The 18,870-nt window shown below is 39.3% G+C and overlaps 1 protein-coding gene across 11 annotated transcripts in view; it reads right to left on the bottom strand.

Moving 5' to 3' along the window:
* The window catches only part of auts2a (activator of transcription and developmental regulator AUTS2 a), a 356,846-nt gene that overhangs the window by 222,343 nt on the left and 115,633 nt on the right, over positions 1 to 18,870 (bottom strand). Inside the window, exon 1 of one of the 11 annotated variants that reach the window (XM_058086258.1) lies at positions 6,856 to 7,533. The exons of the other annotated variants lie outside the window; for them this stretch is intronic. Coding sequence (XP_057942241.1) covers positions 6,856 to 6,903 — 48 coding nt within the window. The 5' untranslated portion in view covers positions 6,904 to 7,533. Of the gene's footprint in view, positions 1 to 6,855; positions 7,534 to 18,870 lie in introns of those variants that run through there. 11 annotated transcript variants of the gene reach the window in all.

Here is an 18,870-nt window from a genome sequence, read left to right as displayed (position 1 = left end):
GGAGCTAGGGTCTGGGTGAGACTGGGCCACATCAGGTTTTCCAAAAAAAAAAAAACACAGAAAAATATACAAACTTTTTCAGTGCTTTGGTTCCGATTTTCTACAATAAAAGCTCTGATAAAACATTCCACTGTTCTCAAATATCTTAATTTTTATTTTTCTGCACAAAATAAGATGTAAAATAAATAAATAAATCAAGAATAAAGAAAATCAATCAATCAGTAATAAATAAATATAATAATAATAATAAAACAGCAAATAATAAAAACTTAAGAAACCACATATAGTTGGTGGGTAGACAAATGATTTTTTTCAGATTAAAATGAACAAAGCATTATTAGAGCCCTGTAGACATGACAAAACACGACTATAGTCACATTTATACTCTTTTTATTTACAACATATTGCGCAACTGCAGGGTCTTGAGACACATGCTAACTCGCAAACTAGAGAGCTAGCGACCTAAACGGTAGCCTCCAAGTTATTTCCTTTAAACTTAAAAAAGCCAAAAACTTACCACTTCCACACGGATAGGGAGGATAACTATTAACAGTTATTTAACCTTTAACATGAACATTAATCAAACGTAATAATTTTTTCTGGGTACATGATACCATACAGCATCCATATCAAACTTGCGCGGGCCGCACTAACATTAAACTTTCATATCAAGATGGGGGCCTCAAACTAGTGTCCTGTGGGCCACATTTGGGCTGCGGGCCGCGTGTTTGAGTCTCCTGCTTTAGACAAAACGGTCTCTTCCGTTCCGTTCTAAACCTCTTCACCACCACAAGAGCTGTCAATGGACCCCAGGGACAAGAATTTAGACTTGCACAAGGCTGGCCGCTACACAATTTTAACTGAGGACCCCTGGTCTGGGATGTCTAAGCGACAGGTAGATGGAGATAAGCAAATTCATACACCCTGTTTGAGTGACAGTTGTCTTGCCAGTCGGCGGAGCATGTTATCCTCCGCATCCATCTGTCAAGCCTGTGTCCAACGGCTACACTGAGGGCTCTTACGTACGATTGTTCACTGATGCAGACACTGGTCAGCACATCCTCTCTTCGTTTTTACGAAGGAAGTTGAAGGCCGCAACGTTGTGGGTGGGGAGGGGGGCATTGCCGAATGATACACTACTGTTCAAAGACCATTTTTACATAGCCTTATCAACCTGGGCGCGTTCTGATGCTGCTGTACCTCAACGTTCTGTGTGAACAGAGCGATAAAAGGGTGCAACAAAACATGACACCGATTAGTCAGCTACGAGTAGAACGAGTATACGAGTGTATACGAGTAGTAGTATACATGGACCCAAATATTCCAATAGCCACGTATACATGGACCCAAATATTCCAATAGCCACGTATACATGGACCCAAATATTCCAATAGCCACGTATAGATGGACCCAAATATTCCAATAGCCACGTATACATGGACCCAAATATTCCAATAGCCACGTATACATGGACCCAAATATTCCAATAGCCACGTATACATGGACCCAAATATTCCAATTCCATTTGGGTTATTTGCTGAAACGGAAAGAATGTAACCTTTGTATACACCTCATTCCCAAAGAAAAGTGCCAATCCCAATGTATAATGGAATTCACGGGGGTGGAATATTCCTTACCCCAATCCGATTGAGGTATCTTGTACCCGATCAAAAGGAAAGTTGTCAGGGTGCGTTCTTCTTCCTGGTGTTTTTCTTCTTCTGTGTTTTATTGGCGGTTGGCAAGCAGCTTTTTGTTGATTGTGATTGTTATAGCAGATGCCCGAACCCCAATGTGTGTAACCACTAAATACTTGAAATATCATATATACACTCATCCCTTTAACGCCGATCATAATCAGATGCACACGATCCTTTGAGGAGCCAGTTATTGCTTCATGAACAATTTCGACAGTGAAAATCTGATTTGTGACTTTTCTCTCTCTAAGCCTCCGTGTCTCCACTTTATGTGAAGGTTTTAGTCAAACAGATGTTTACAGGGGATGGGCTGGGTTTTCCTTGCTGTGCGCGGTCTGAGAAAACATCTGGACTTTGCACAGAATTATTCGTAATCCCTTTGGATGTGTCTGGAAAGTAAACGTTTCTGGAGGGGGGAAATAAAAACCGACGGATCCCACATTGTGACAAGCATCCCAAAGGTCAGGAGTCCTGTAAGCCTCTTAGCGCTCCGGCTTTTAAGCATAAATCATTTAAACTGGCTTGACTAAAATGGCTCCAGTAAACTCTCACTTGAGTCCTCCAAGAACGGATGGATTGGCAAAGGGATAAAACCTTCATGGTGCTCAACCCATGCGCTATTTGTCAAGTCGGCCCAGGACAACATAAGCTAAAGGAATGATTATGGAGAGACAACCCTCTGGAAGAAGCGAACGCATTTGCATTTGAGCTTTAAATCTCAAGGCTAACTCGTCTCTAACAGCATCCCGATAGACTCATAATGGAAGTTTATAACCTTGCAGTATTCTGTTGAAAGAATGGGAATATACGCAGTATACTGTATGATTGCTGCATCCGATTTGGGCTTATGTCTCAAAGAGACAAAACCACCCTAGAAAGGTTTCAATTGTACGTCCGTCCATCATCACTGTAATCAAATACTGTAATCAGTCTCTCTAAATGATAACTGATAACCCACACACCAATTCTCTCACAGTCATTACAGCTGTTACAGTCACTATAGTGTACTGTATAGAGTACAGTACTTTTCATCGAGACCACATATCTTGCATGCAATTTCAGCTCAGTGAAGATTACCAGGATTAACTCTAGAAGTGTTTTTTGATCTTTCTTTGACTTCTTTGTGATAGCAAAGATGAGGTCGATGTTGACCACAGAAGTGCATTGTAGCTATGGTGTACTACAAAGGCGGTTTCTGTCCAGGGTGTTTATTACAGTACACGTAAAGCAACAATAAGGCGGCATCAAAAATCATGAAGGTGAATGTCATTGCCACGTATAACAATGTGAAAAACCAATCGGCCAACTACTTGGAGGTTTACACAACCAATCAACAAGAATAATTCATAAGGATATAAGGATAATTCATAATGCCGCCTAGAGAGAACATACTAACTCCTTATTTCTAAAAATCACAAATACTTCAACTTGCTGATATAGTTAATCTTCAAACAGCTAAAATAATGCATAAGGCTAAAAAAATAACCAATTAGCTAAAAATGTCATGATGTGCTATATATATATATATATATATATCACTATATTGACACTTACTATGGTACATGTCATTGGATGGTCATATGACCTTGTACTTCAGTACGAGGTTCATTATTAAAAAAAAAAAAAAAAAAAAAAAACAACCTTAAACTGTATTATGGAAAGCAGGAAGTGAAAAAATGTAACAGTTACTGATTGTAAAAGTACCAGATGTTTTTTCGGCTTAAAACTGCACCAAACATGCTCTCTTCTATTGTAGAACACACAAAAAAACATGAAAGACATATAAACTCGTACTAAACTCGTACTTCGGTACGAGGTACATTATTTAAAAAAACAAACAAAAAAAACCCTTAAACTGTATTATGGAAAGCAGGAAGTGAACAAATGTAACAGTTACTGATTGTAAAAGTACCAGATGGAGGGGTAGGATTTAATAAGCTTTGCTTCTTCCTACTCCTTTTGGACATGTGGAACTGTGAACTGATTATGTGATGCATTCAATTGCAATCTGATGCATGTTCAAATGAAATAAAACCATTACCATTACCATTACAATCGTCCATGCAACATAATGACGCCACATTGACCACTCGCTGAGACATCGGTCACAAGGTGCATGTACTAGTAGTTCTCCGAGTGCAGTTATCTGTATAAAACAGTACCCAGTGTGTGTTTGATTGAATTAGTCCAGTGTGAGTGGAGTCTGTTCGCCCTCTGTGGGTTGCGGCCCCAGAGTTGGCCTACTGGGGGGCCTTGGCAACGGCTTAGAGGATAAAGAGCTGAAAGAAAGACTGTGGTGTTATGTTCTCTTTCCACTCGGAGAAATCTAGCCAACTTTCTAGCCTCCCTCTCTTTTATGCCCTCTCACTTTAGGACATGAGCCCACACACAGGGGTAGCAATTATTCTTTCCCCAGACACGACGACCCCGAGTTCTTGACCCAGAAGCCACAGAGTATTGAGCCCCTTTTAGACCCTTTCCCTCCAGCGAGCAAAAGGAGGCAGGGTCAACAGGAAAGACAAGCATTCACTCAAAAATGGCAGCGCTTGTTTAAGGTCACTTCCTACTGGCGTGTTTGAAAGCGTGCCTGTCGATCACACGCAATCACACAGAGACTGGCCAGACAGCTTGCGGCGTGAGGAGCAGATGGCAGCATCAACCATACGTCTGCTTTTCCTCTGATACACTCCGGCACCTCATACGTACGGTTTGTATTTCATTTTTACATTGGAAAACACATCATAAGAAACGTATTGGAGAATTAAATCTCTTTGAGCTAGACATATATGATGCAATTACATTGCTATATTGTTCATATGTGTTGCTAATTTGTTATGGTAATGGTAATGGTTTAATTTCATTTGAACATGCATCAGATTACAATTGAATGCATCACATAATCAGTTCACAGTTCCACATGTCCAAAAGCAGTAGGAAGAAGCAAAGCTTATTAAATCCTACCCCTTCATCTGGTACTTTTACAATCAGTAACTGTTACATTTGTTCACTTCCTGCTTTCCTAATATAAATTCAATTCAATTCAAATAAAAAAATAAAAGTAAAGTAAAGTAAAGTAAAGTAAAATAAAATAAAGCAAAATAAAATATTTCATCCAATGACATAATGGGTACCATATATTACCATATATATACCATATATATACCATATATACCATATATTATATACCGAATGGAGGGGTAGGGTTTAATAAGCTTTGCTTCTTCCTACTCCTTTTGGACATGTGGAACTGTGAACTGATTATGTGATGCATTCAATTGTAATCTGATGCATGTTCAAATGAAATTAAACCATTACCATTACCATAAATATGTCTTTGGTATTTGGTATTGAGTTCAGATCACTGGTTTGAAATGACACCAGATCGTCACCAGTTGCTGGATTCATTCAATTTTATCTAAATCTTTAATCTAAAGCAGAAATGTTCTCCACCGATGCCAGACGGGATGGGTTAAGTAACGGAAGCAAGGTGCCGGAGCTCCCATCTGTACTTTTACACGAGATACTGCCAACATTGCCGTCATGGTTTCTTTAACTTGTCTTCCAACTGTGCTGCCTTGGCCAAGTTTCTCTTAAATGTGGATATTGTTGCCTTGGCAAATGCATTCTGGTGCAAACTCCACCAAAGGGAGGCCACCAAAGACGCTCTTAATGGAAACAATCATTCTAATTCCGACAAAGCCAGTCAACATACGCTGCTTAATCCACTGCATCAAATGTCAACTGGATGAAGTCGAGCATGAATGGCATGAAATGTAATCGTTCTATCGATCCTACAGGGGCTAATTTGATGAGCGAAAGGGATCATTACCAGAAAACCGTTTACCAGAAAAAGTTCGTGACTGGACGGTCGCTCGTGGCGGACGTCCGGCTGATTAACTGCCTCAATGGTCACATGACTGGGTAACAGACTGAAGATAATAGCAGGGGTCGCAAACTCAATTTACCTTTTTTGGGGGCAGATCACCGATTAGTGAGTTTATATTTCACTATAAAAGGTTTCTTCTATGTGTGTCTACTGTATAAAAACAATATTTTCTCAATTCTTGCCATGAAAATAATCAAATTGCCAATCGTCCTTCCATAGAGAGGAAAAGCAAGCGTTTTGTTTGCTTTTTTTGACAGGCTGGATGCACAAATGCAATTTGACTTGAGTGTCAAAAATGGAGAATTATGTATCCCAAGCTCACCAGGAGGTGACCAGACCTTTACAACAAAGTATTTTCTTGGAGAAAAAATACAGCACATATACAAACAAAAAAAAAACACGCATGTACAAAAAAACGTAAATGGGACTAATACACATTCAAAGTGTGGAATGTCAAACAAACTTTTGTGTCTCAACTATGATGTGTTCAAGAACCACCGAACTCCGACAACGCTTTTATCAGTAGCCACGTATACAAATATTCCAATAGCCACGTATACATGGACCCAAATATTCCAATAGCCACGTATACATGGACCCAAATAGTCCAATAGCCACGTATACATGGACCCAAATATTCCAATAGCCACGTATACATGGACCCAAATATTCCAATAGCCACGTATACACGGACCCAAATATTCCAATAGCCACGTATACATGGACCCAAATATTCCAAACTTGCGGCCCGCGGACCCAAATATTCCAATAGCCACGTATACATGGACCCAAATATTCCAAACTCACGGGCCAAATGCGGCCCATGGGCCGCAAGTTTGAGACCCCTGTAATAGGAACTGTAGCCATCCTCATCATTACTACAACAGCAAGCGTTTGGGGGGAAAGCGCCGCGTAACGCCATCATCACGCCAGAGAATGTTTCTCCCCTCAGTCTCATTTTCTATTACATAAGCTATCTAAGGTAAATCTTTTTCTCAGATGAAATATAATATTTATGTGAAAAAGCCCTATCAGCATCCCCGAGAGTGAAATTACATACAGAATGTATTTAAGCTACACTTTATCACAGGCCTACACACCTAAAGCTTGGCTATGAATTTAAAACAGGCACTCCAGAAGATAAAAACATGTCTGGAAAGACTCTTCCACGCACTCGACATAAAATGGCTCAATGGTTGCGAGTTTGAAACTATAGGCTCAAAAGAATAATGCATGGAGAAAAAAAAAAAAAAAAAAAAAGACATACGGACTTACCTTGTCGTTATATTTGAACTTGACATAAAACCAACTGGACTTGATCATGCTTCTCTCCAGCGTTGCTAAGTGATTGAATGTCCACAGAGAAAATGTCTTCCAAATGCTAATGTTGACTACGCTAAGCTCTCGTCTTCTGCTGCGCCTCACGCTTGCTTTATCTCGCCGTGTCTGACTTCGAGTCTCCGAGCTTGCAACTGTTTCTCCCCTTCTCGAGTCTTGTGTGCAATGTGTGTGTGTGTGTGTGTGTGTGTATACGCATGGCAAGCTTGGATGGCTGACAGAAGAGCTGCGCAGATAGGATCCGGTCCTCGTGGCAAATGCCCGTGGAGGTGAATGCCTCTTTCAATGTTCTTCTGCTTCGCTCTTTAAAACGTCTTGTTGATGTCAGGATTATTTGTGTCTGTTCTACGTCGAGTTTAATGAGTCCGATATCGTTAAAACCTTTCCGTCTCTGTTTAAATTTTGGGTTTTCTGAATATCTAATCTGTTTGGGCGGTAGCTTCGTGTGATCCCGTAAAAAACAAACACTCGAACAAAGGTAGCAAATTTGACGATTCATGATACAACTTTAAATATACCCTTGGTTAGCGTCATCTAGGCCTTTTTGCCAGACGATAACTGTTCTGCAAACTATTATTGATAAACAACAGTATTGTCACTACGTTAATATATTTGACAACACGTTAATTTAGTTATTTCCGTTCCGACAAAATAACATTTAAAAGGCATATTTCCTGTGTTACTGTACTTGAATATTGAATTGAATTTGGCAGTTCTTCCGGTTCTGGAGGAGGCGGGGCTAGCGATCGGCAAACTTTATTTTTATTATTAACATTATTATTATTATTATTATTGCTGTTATGCTGAAGAACTACGTTACGGCGTAGTGACCCCTCGCTACACCACATCTGTTAGCTACTAGCCAGCTAGCAGCTAGCAGCTAGCTTCACCGCCAAATGCGGCCCGCGAGACGCTAGTTTGAGGCCCCCACCTTGATACCAAAGTTTAATGTTGAAATGACTTAGCTTAAAGCTGTGTGCACACCGGACACAATTAAACATGATTTTGCCCCCGCCCATACTGTTACCCTACCCTGTTACCCCGCCCTGTTTTGCTTTGGATTAGCAATGAAGCTAAAGGCTTATTGACGCTGGGTTACAAATAAATGCAGGAAATGATTTGGAATCAAACGGAAAATATACGATCAAGATAAAGCATCTCGTCAAACATGTTGTTAAAGTTACGACGCTGCTCCCAGATGGAACGGAGCACGATGCTAACTTGCTAATTGGGTCAAATTATTAAGTTTCATTAATGTTCGCGTTAAAGGTTAAATAACTGTTAATACTGTACATTTGAATCTGGAAAAAATAATTTCTCTACCAACTGTATGTGGTTTCTTACCTTTTTCTTATTTGCTGTTTTATTATTATTTTACTTATTTATTACTGATTGATTGATTTATGGTCTTTATTCTTAATTTGTTTATTTTTTTATCTTATTTTGTGTATAGAAAAATAAAAATTAAGATATTTGAGAACAGTGGAATGTTTTATCAGATATTTTGGTGTGGAAAACCGGAACCAAAGTACTGAAAAAGTGTAGGGTATAGCAGAAGCAAAAGCATTGAAGATAGTTTTTTTTATTGATTTTTCTTCCAGTTTTTTGTTTGTTTTTTTTTTCACCCAGAACCTAGCTCCAGTGGCCTCCAGGTAAATTGAGTTTGAGACCCCTGATCTATATAAAACCATAAAACCTTTACCTAAACTACGTACCTGAATCTTTTTTTTATCTGCTTGTATACCTTTATAACGCACAGAAAAGAGAAAGACATGTTCATGTCTCACAGACGGATTGTGGATGAAGTCCGAATTCCCTAAAAAAGTGCAGTTTTTCCTTCAATACAGTAAATAAATCTATTAATTCCGAGGAACAAGAAGACAGCCGCTCTTTTCCCCATAAGGAAGCCCACACACACTCCGGAACTACAGTCACTATGCCTCCCCAAAACCACAGGAAGAAGCTCTAATCCAATGGAAAAACAAACATTGTGTTTGTTAGACTGGAGGGAGCTGTAGGAGGAGGCCGTTGCTGCGTGGGATGTCTTGTACTCTTCAATTTCCACCCTTGTGATGTCATTGTGGAAGACCCCCGCGGTGTTGTAATATTAAGTGACAGCTTGCCTGCTGGCTCGCTCACTTTACACACGCATGCGTGCTTATGCTTCGCCACCTACCCCACGGCTATCCTTGTTCCCGTACGACAGCATGGGAGAGCTACCGTGGATCCACAAACACATTTAAAAGTAGGTTAGAGTATCACTGCACCGGGCTGAGGACTGGAGACTTGTTTTCTGGAGCTGTTTCAGACCTGTACTCCGGATCATTGAAGGTGTGTAAGAAGAAAAGGTTAAAGAGTTCATTATTTCAGCAAGCTAAATGGCTGCGGAATCGATTTGATGCACTGAATTCGAGAGATTTCCTTCTGATTTCCATCCATTTCCTTCCTCTTTCAGAAAATGTACAAAGTCACGGGTGGGCGATTACAAAGGACCCTTGTCGACGTTCCTAGACGAACTAGTTACGTGCGTGACGGACGGATGTGTAGGCAGCGATGAACACGTAAAAGCAACTGCACCTCCTACGAAATGGACAGTGATAACTAAATAGTGTAATGGTCTAATTATTGAGACCTCCTCCTCCTCCCAATAAGCCCATCTCTCCCGCTTTGCAACGCCCCTTCCAGTATGCTTGTACCATAACATATACTTACGAAACAGCAGAACCTTGGTTAGCATCATTAATCTGTTCCAGAACTCTAACCAAAACACACTCTATCTGAATGAATTTTTCCTATGAGAACTAAAATAAAGCCAATTCATCCGTTATAGTTGCCAATTATGACTGCACACGCAGAAAACGATGGACGAATATGTAGGCGGAGATGAAGATGGTATCCTTGAACATGTAAAGGCACCTTCTCCGACAAAATGGACAGGGATAACTAAATAGTGTAACAGTCTAATTGTTGAGACCTCCTCCTCCTCCCAATAAGCCCATCTCTCCCTCTTTGCAACGCCCCTTCCAGTGTGCTTGTACCATAATATATACTTACTATACAGCGGAACCTTGGTTAGCATCATTAATCTCTTCCAGAACTCTAACCAAAACACACTCTATCCGAATGAACTTTTCCTATGAGAAATAAGATAAAGCCAATTCATCCGTTATATCATAGCTGCCAATTATGGCTGCACACGCATAAAACGACGGACGACTACGTAGGCGACGATGAAGATGGCATCCTTGAACATGTAAAAGCATCTGCACCTCCTACGAAATGGTGTAACAGTCTCTGCTTGTACCATAACATTTACTTACTATACAGCGGAACCTTGGTTAGCATCATTAATCTGTTCCAGAACTCTAACCAAAACACACACTATCCGAATGAACTTTTCCTATGAGAAATAAAATAAAGCCAAGATTGTTTGAAGATGAACTATATCAGCAAGTTGAAGTATTTGTGATTTTAGAAATAAGGACTTAGTATGTTCTCTGTAGGCGGCATTATGAATTATCCTTACCGACCTTTTTTGCAGTACATTTAGCCAGTGAAGATTCAGTATGTCACCCAAAGGTACTTTCAACTTGCCAAATCAATTAACTTTACTGACCCCTAAATGTCACTTCTAACATAAACTAGTACGTTACAAAATAGTACAATTTCTAATCTATAATGGCTCTAAAACCAGTTTCAACAGATCGGATCCATATTTTGTATTTGGAAACGAATTAAGATTCAAAAATCAAGCCTATTCACCTCATTTGCATACAGCACTGTGACTACCACCACTAGTCAATGACTGGAGTGAGTAAATAACGGCTTAAAAAAAAGCTCCAAATCGAAATGATGTATGCCTTATGTATCATTGGACATATAATATTATACTATACTAGGTGGATGCAGTAAAGGGTTTCTACATGAACATATTAAGAACAGATCTTCATTCCATTCTCCGTCGTGCACACATGTTGTATCTCTTCCGCTCCGCAGGCTGTATTGGCCACCGGCACAAAGGCCATTTCCTTCTCTCAACACACACAGAGATATGAGAAATGAAACTGATGGCCGGATAATATGCTTCCCATCTAAGCCACAGCCAGGAAATCACTTTAGCGCCCGCGCCCTCTCCTCCTGCTAACACTGGAGATTACGGCACCAGACTGTCTCACATAATGCAAATGACTGCTGCAGCAGCAGCGGAGCACGCAGAAACTTTTATAATGGACATGGTGGATCTGAAATAACCTTTTCTCCTCTGTGGGGGGGCTATACTTGTCAGTAGGATACTTTATGGGACCTTTAAACAGATTTATTGTAGGGATGTAATGATTAAAACATTATTTAAGGTACATTTAAAAAAAAAAACCTTAAACTGTATTATGGAAAGCAGGAAGTGAACAAATGTAACAGTTACTGATTGTAAAAGTACCAGATGGAGGGGTAGGATTTAATAAGCTTTGCTTCTTCCTACTCCTTTTGGACATGTGGAACTGTGAACTGATTATGGGATGCACTCAATTGTAATCTGATGCATGTTTAAATGAAATAAAACCATTACCATTACATGTTCATGTGATTACAGAATCAGTTTTCTAAAATAATTAATTATGATTAATCACCATTTGAATCAATCACAGATTTCTCCTACCTTTTATTAACAAAAGATAATTGAAAAATAAATAATTATGTACCCTAACCCATCATTTGTGTGCGTTATACGAACCCATATGTAAGTATAATGATGAGTTAAGTACTACATGCAGTCACATAGTCACCAACACCACTAAGTAGCATTACTGCTAGTAACTTTGACCCAGTGACCAACTTCCACTGGTGATCGGCAGCACAATGGTGCTCAGCCAAATGTGCCGAGCATAAACAGAACGGTTTGTTCATTCATTAATCTTTTACTGCTTATCCTCACGAGGGTCGTGGGGGGTGCTGGAGCCTATCCCAGCTGTCTTCGGGCAAGAGGCGGGGTACACCCTGGACTGGTGGCCAGCCAATCACAGGGCACATATAGACAAACAACCATTCACACTCACATTCATACCTATGGACAATTTGGAGTCGCTAATTAACCTAGCATGTTTTTGGAATGTGGGAGGAAAACCGGAGTACCGGTGCAAACTCCACACAGAGATGGCTGAGGGTGGAATTGAACGAAATTTGAGTGTGAGTAGTAAAGCTGATGATACATACTCAAACATTTCTGGTGAATTCAGTATACATCCGGCAACTTTGCGCATACTCAAAAATGGCATACTGCCAGTGTAGACACACTGCATACTCAAAGAGTTAGTATGAGTAGTAGGTAAGTATGCGGTTGCGAACACAGCCAAGGTCACGTCGGTCCAGCACAACTAAGGATTTCCGTTCAAGGGTGGAATTGAACTCGGGTCTCCTCGCTGTGAGGCCTGTGTGCTAACCACTCGACTTACCGTGCAGCCCCCTGTCAATTAATTTATCAAAAATATATTAACAAATAGCAAGCACCATTATTAATTTTGAAACATACGCATCTTGAAGTTTTACAAATTTTACTTTTTTAAATTTAGTTATTTATTTTTTTATACCTAAATATTCATACCTATGGACAATTTGGAGTTGCCATTAACCTAGCATGTTTTTGGAATGTGGGAGGAAAACCCACGCATGCACGGTAAGAACATGCATACTCCACAAAGAGATGGCCGAGGGTGGAATTGAACTCGTCTCTCCAAGCTGTCAGGTCTGTGCGCTAACCACACGACCGCCGTGCAGCCCAGAACAATTCGGTGATTCAAATTTCAGACTGAAATCTGATTGGATTTATCGCTGATTTATTATGGTATAATAAAAAAAAAAACATGTTCTACTGTATATGCGACAAAAATGCTGCCTTCACTTACCATCAGCACAATAAGCTAGTATAGAGTAGTTTTTTCATTCATTTTCAACAGTTTTATAGTATTTCAAACCCTTGTTTTTACAACCTGGAACATATTAGGAAGCTGTTTTGTATTGAGCATATCCAAACGCTATGATTTACCTTGAAAAAACGACCAGATGGGAAAGAACAGGTGGATGCAAACCCAGACGTGTATAAAAACATAAACAAACCATGACTGGATTTGGATCTCATTTTGATGCAAAGTCAGCAGGTTGTTTTTGGACAGGGGTCCCGGTTTAAGATGGGGAAATGTGCTCCCAGGAGGAACGGGAAGTGAAATAGTTCCATCACTCGATGGCTTTCAGATGCAAGCGGCATTCCCAGCTCGATGATGTTTTAGTTCACCTCTGTTTTCCTTAAATGTCCACAAAAATTCCTAGTTGTCCCTGCATTGACTGGCTGTACCAGATGAAAGCAGGAAACGGGGATAAACACAAGATAATTGCTGACAGACCAGGACAAGTAGTGGAAGAAGAGGGTGGTGGTGGGGGGGGGGGGGGGGGGTGATGCTAACCGCAGGTTTTGCATGTGAGACAACAGACTAAAACCCCAGACTGAGTTCTGAGAAAACAACTTGGGGCGATGTGGGCTTATCGATTTCATGTTAATGGCTTTTTTTCCTCTGTTTAATTCATAACAAATGCTCGCTCTATCCGAGCAACACAAACAACGGAAAGAATGTATTAACCTCTTTTTTTATAAAACAGTAACAAGCTTTATTTCTACTATGCATTATGTTAAACTGTGAAAATACTGCAAATGAACAAACTAATCTTTATAGTACACTGTATATTCACACTGTTGAAAAGCCAAAAATATTAAGCTTCAGTAGCCATGTTTACATGAGGAGTGATTAAAACATTATTTAAGGTACATTAAAAAAAAAAAACCTTAAACTGTATTATGGAAAGCAGGAAGTGAACAAATGTAACAGTTACTGATTGTAAAAGTACCAGATGGAGGGGTAGGATTTAATAAGCTTTGCTTCTTCCTACTCCTTTTTGGACATGTGGAACTGTGAACTGATTATGGGATGCACTCAATTGTAATCTGATGCATGTTCAAATGAAATAAAACCATTACCATTACATGTTCATGTGATTACAGAATCAGTTTTCTAAAATAATTAATTATGATTAATCACCATTTGAATCAATCACAGTTTTTCTCTTTCCGAATGACCTTTACGAAAACAATGGTATACATCAGGGGTCTCAAACACGCGGCCTGCGGCCCCTGTCTTGATATGAAAGTTTAATGTCAGTGCGGCCCGCGCAAGTTTGATATGGATGCTGTATGGTATCATGTACCCAGAAAAAATTATTACGTTTGATTCATGTTCATGTTAAAGGTTAAATAACTGTTAATAGTTATCCTCCCTATCCGTGTGGAAGTGGTAAGTTTTTGGCTATTTCAGTTTAAAGGAAATAACTTGAAGGCTACCGTTTAGGTCGCTAGCTCTCTAGTTTGCTAGTTAGCATGTGTCTCAAGACCCTGCAGTTGCGCAATATGTTGTAAATAAAAAGAGTATAAATGTGACTATAGTCGTGTTTTGTCATGTCTACAGGGCTCTAATAATGCTTTGTTCATTTTAATCTGAAAAAAATCATTTGTCTACCCACCAACTATATGTGGTTTTTATAAGTTAAGTTTTTATTATTTGTCGTTTTATTATTATAATTATATTTATTTATTATATATATTATATTAATCTTATTTTGTGTATAGAAAAATAAAAATTAAGATATTTGAGAACAGTGGAATGTTTTATCAGATATTTTGGTGTGGAAAACCGGAACCAAAGTACTGAAAAAGTGTAGGGTATAGCAGAAGCAAAAGCATTGAAGATAGTTTTTTTTTATTGATTTTTCTTCCAGTTTTTAATAAATGCGTTTTTTTGATTTTTTTTTTTAAAACCTGATGCGGGCCGGCTTCACCCAGAACCTAGCTCCGGTGGCCCCCAGATAAATTGAGTTTGAGACCCCTGGTTTAAAGTCTGGATTAAGTCATTAGATGACTTGTTTACATAGTGTTTGTGCTTATTATACCTGTGCATAAAGAATCTGTTCATGAACACTGAGGCTCTTATGCTGCAATGTCTACATAAAAAAATAAATAAAATAAAATAAATTCCAGAAGAAAGACCACATCTCATTGTTTATGCTCTGTAGCAAGAGCGAGGAATAGCGGAGAAGAGACAGCAACTCTTTGAGAAGGGTGAAAAGTGCAAAGTATTGATTGCAACCCGTGAACTACACATGTAGCGCTGACGGATGAAATGCATCAAGTAAACAGTGGAAGGGGGGTGGGCATGTATAGAAAAAAGTATGTATAGAAAAATATGCCATACGTTGCGTTTGACTCATAGTGTTCTTCTATCATTTGCTTTGGCAACCAAGTAACAACAAACATATTTGCACTCTCCGTGCTCCCTGACATGCGTTTCACCCTGAAACGCTGCTTTCCTTGTTTTGGCTCAGCATTTTCTTTGAAACACTTTTGAGTGCAAGTGTACTGTTGAATAGCTGCAGGCGGGAAGAAGGATGCAGTGGAGGTACAATAATGGCAGCAAATCCCACGTCGACCGAGCAAATACCGGAGACACACTCCAAAGATATTTTTCCAGGGAACCAAGTTACCCAGTTGAAAAAGTGCCCGTGTCATGAATTGGGTGTTGCGGGTCGGGTTGCCGATTCCCCCCGGCCGACCTACCTCGTTGTCTTCACCCCTAACGGCCTGGCGACATTTTTACTCAAGCCTTGTAGCAGAACTGCAGAAGCTAGAAACATACTCAGCTGGCAGAATTGATGCGGTGTGAAGCACGGCATAGTCACTCGCATCGCCATCGACGAAAACCAGATACCAATATGAACCGACATTTCATTTTTATGTCAATATTAACTGATATCAGACATTCCAAACAAAACTAAAATTAAAAAAAAATAACTAAATAATAAAATTCATTCATTGAGCCAACAACTCTCAGATGCTCCTCAATTACTCCCCGCTCCTTACCTTGCCCTCCCAACTACAAGGGAGCCTCAGCTAACAGGTGATTTGCTAAAAGGCAATTTCCATAAAGAAAAATTATCATTAATGTCATTGGGGGACAAAAAACTAAGAATTAGCCAATAATAGTTTTTGATTTTGTTTACTTATTTTACACTACTGACTTTATTTTGCTGAAAAAAATAACTGAATATGACAATAACATTGACCAATTGTATTATTTTGTATTACATTGTCTATATTATTATGGGATCCATAAAAAAATGTCCAGCATCACCTACCTCTACTAAAAATTACCCAACATTTACTCATTCATTAATTTTCTGTCGCTTTTTCCTCACGAGGGTCGCGGGGGTGCTGGAGCCTATCCCAGCTGTCTTGGGGCGAGAGGGCGGGGTACACCCTGGACTGGTGGCCAGCCAATCACAGGGCACAAACAACCATTCACACTCACATTAATACCTATGGACAATTTGGAGTCGCTAATTAACCTAGCATGTTTTTGGAATGTGGGAGGAAACCAGAGTATCCAAAGAAAACTCATGCATGCATGGGGAAAACATCCACACAGAGATGGCCGAGGGTGGAATTGAACCCTGGTCTCCTAGCTGTGAGGTCTGCACGCTAACCACTCCATTGCCGTGCAGCCCCCCGTCTTTCATCAGAAAAAAAAAAAATGTTTAGTAATCAGCAAAATAACATAGCTAAGTTTCAGGAAAATATCCGTTCCTGACTAAAAAATTGAGAAAACCGGCTTACGAATACATTTCAAGCATTAGAGCCCTCTAAATTTGAAATAGCACCCCCATAGTCACTTTACCAACAACCATTCACACTCACATTTAAGTGTGACTTTGACATACATAGAACATTTGTTTTACACACACACACACACACACACACATCTTGCGAGTGTCATATATTGATAGCTGGAAGAAGTGCTTGTGTGCAAGGCAGCTCTGCCTGGCTCTAATGTGTCACCGGATAATAAGCCCTACTTATTTTAGCATCATTATCGCCCACTAGCTTCCCTGCATCGGGGAACATCACAGCAAATTGGCTCTACGATGGAGCGTAATAAGACAGTAAAAGAGAGCCGGCATATGCGAGTGTCTTGTCAGCGTGCGTCTGCTACTGTGCCCTCATTAGACACAGCTCACTCGTGTTGGCTTGGAAGGCTGTAACCCAGAGAGGTCTTAATCGTATTAAACACGGCTTTTGTTCCACGCACGGCTTTTATAAACTGACCATTCAAGGGTAATTCTCATCATTTTTTTTTTCCGACAGAGCAATCGGTGCTAATCACCGTCCATCAGTCATGCTTCCTTTGAGAGGCTGATTTCATAAACCAGTTCCACTCAGGATGCAAAAGAGCATGCAGCTCCATGATTTAAGGCATTCTGTTTAGTGAACAGCAGAGGGTGCCATTGCCTCACAAAAATAATCCTAGCAAGCCACATGACTCTTGGTACCTTTACAGCTCAGGAGACTGGAACCATGCAGAGCAGACAGTTGCATCACCTCCCTTTATCCCTCTTTAAAATCCAACTATTTCCCCTTTAAAGGAAAACTGCACTTTTTTTTGTAGAATTCTGCCCATCATCTGGGCATTCTAAAGATATACAAACATATAAACAGAGGTAGTTAGATATATATATAAAAGAGGTAGATAAATAAAAAATAAAAAATAAAAAATAAAAAATAAAAAATAAAAAATAAAAAATAAAAAATAAAAAATAAAAAATAAAAAATAAAAAATAAAAAATAAAAAATAAAAAATAAAAAAAAAAATAAAAAATAAAAAATAAAAAATAAAAAAATATTAGTTTATTAGTTAATATATTATTATATTAAAAAATAAAAAACAAAAAATAAAAAATCAATTATATTAGTTAGTTATTAGTTAATATATTATTATATTAAAAACATAAAAAACAAAAAATAAAAAAATCAATTATATTAGTTAGTTATTAGTTAATATATTACTATATTAATAAAAAATAAAAAAATGAAAAAAAAATAAAAAAAATAAAAAATTTAAAAAATTATATTAGGAGAGCAGGAAGTGAACAAATGTAACAGTTACTGATTGTAAAAGTACCAGATGGTACTACTCCTTTTGGACATGTGGAACTGGGAACTGATTATGTGATGCATTAAATTGTAATCTGATGCATGTTCAAATGAAATTAAACCATTACCATTACCAAATGATATACACTATTTACAGCGGTGTACGGTTTATTGCATGGTTATTGCACGGTTTATTGCACAGTTATTGCATGGATATTATTAGAGGAATGTTTATTATGGAGTCTTTTGGATGTATCATCTTGTCACTAATGGAGGTCCTTAGTGTAGTGATTGTGTGTGTGTTGGAGGGGGTGGCAGTCTTTGTTCATCATGGAGGACAGCTCGGCTGTCAACGTCCTCCACCAGGAGGACCTTCTTTATCAGTTTGTCCAGTCTTTTCTTGTCAGCTGCTGTGATGCTGCTCCCCCAGCGGACCACACCATAGACGAGACCCCCAAAGGACCCCTGAGCACTTTCACTTATATTTAATAGTTGTTTACTGGTGACTGACAGCAGTACAAACGTCTTATTGAGTGAATGTTTTTTTTTTTTTTCTTAGTCCTTGTTTCCACCCGGAACATGTTTTGGTGTCATAAGCAGTTTGAAATCTAAAAGATTTAAAAGTCTAGCGAGTTGACAATAAAGTGTCAACGATGCTTTATGCGAGATTTGAGGGCCGTAAAGCACAGCCTCCGCGTGGAACGTTGAAAAAACATGAGTGTTGACAGAGCCAAGCACATACATTTGTCAAAGCGGAGATACGACGATGCATGGATGTTCTCAGGAGGATTTATTGCTTCTTATCCTCCCCGAGGCCCCCGTGGCAGGCAACTCCCCAGTCGGGCTAAATCACAGATGGCTATTTCTCCCGCTTTGCCTTGGGGCTGCGGGAAAAAGCAGGCGGAGAAGGCCGCCACCTCCCTCAACCACCC

The sequence above is a fragment of the Doryrhamphus excisus genome, chromosome 11 (assembly GCF_030265055.1).
Source record: "Doryrhamphus excisus isolate RoL2022-K1 chromosome 11, RoL_Dexc_1.0, whole genome shotgun sequence".
In the NCBI taxonomy this organism is placed as follows: Eukaryota; Metazoa; Chordata; class Actinopteri; order Syngnathiformes; family Syngnathidae; genus Doryrhamphus; species Doryrhamphus excisus.
Note: the sequence above shows the minus strand (reverse complement) of the source record. Positions and strands in the feature narration are given on the sequence as shown.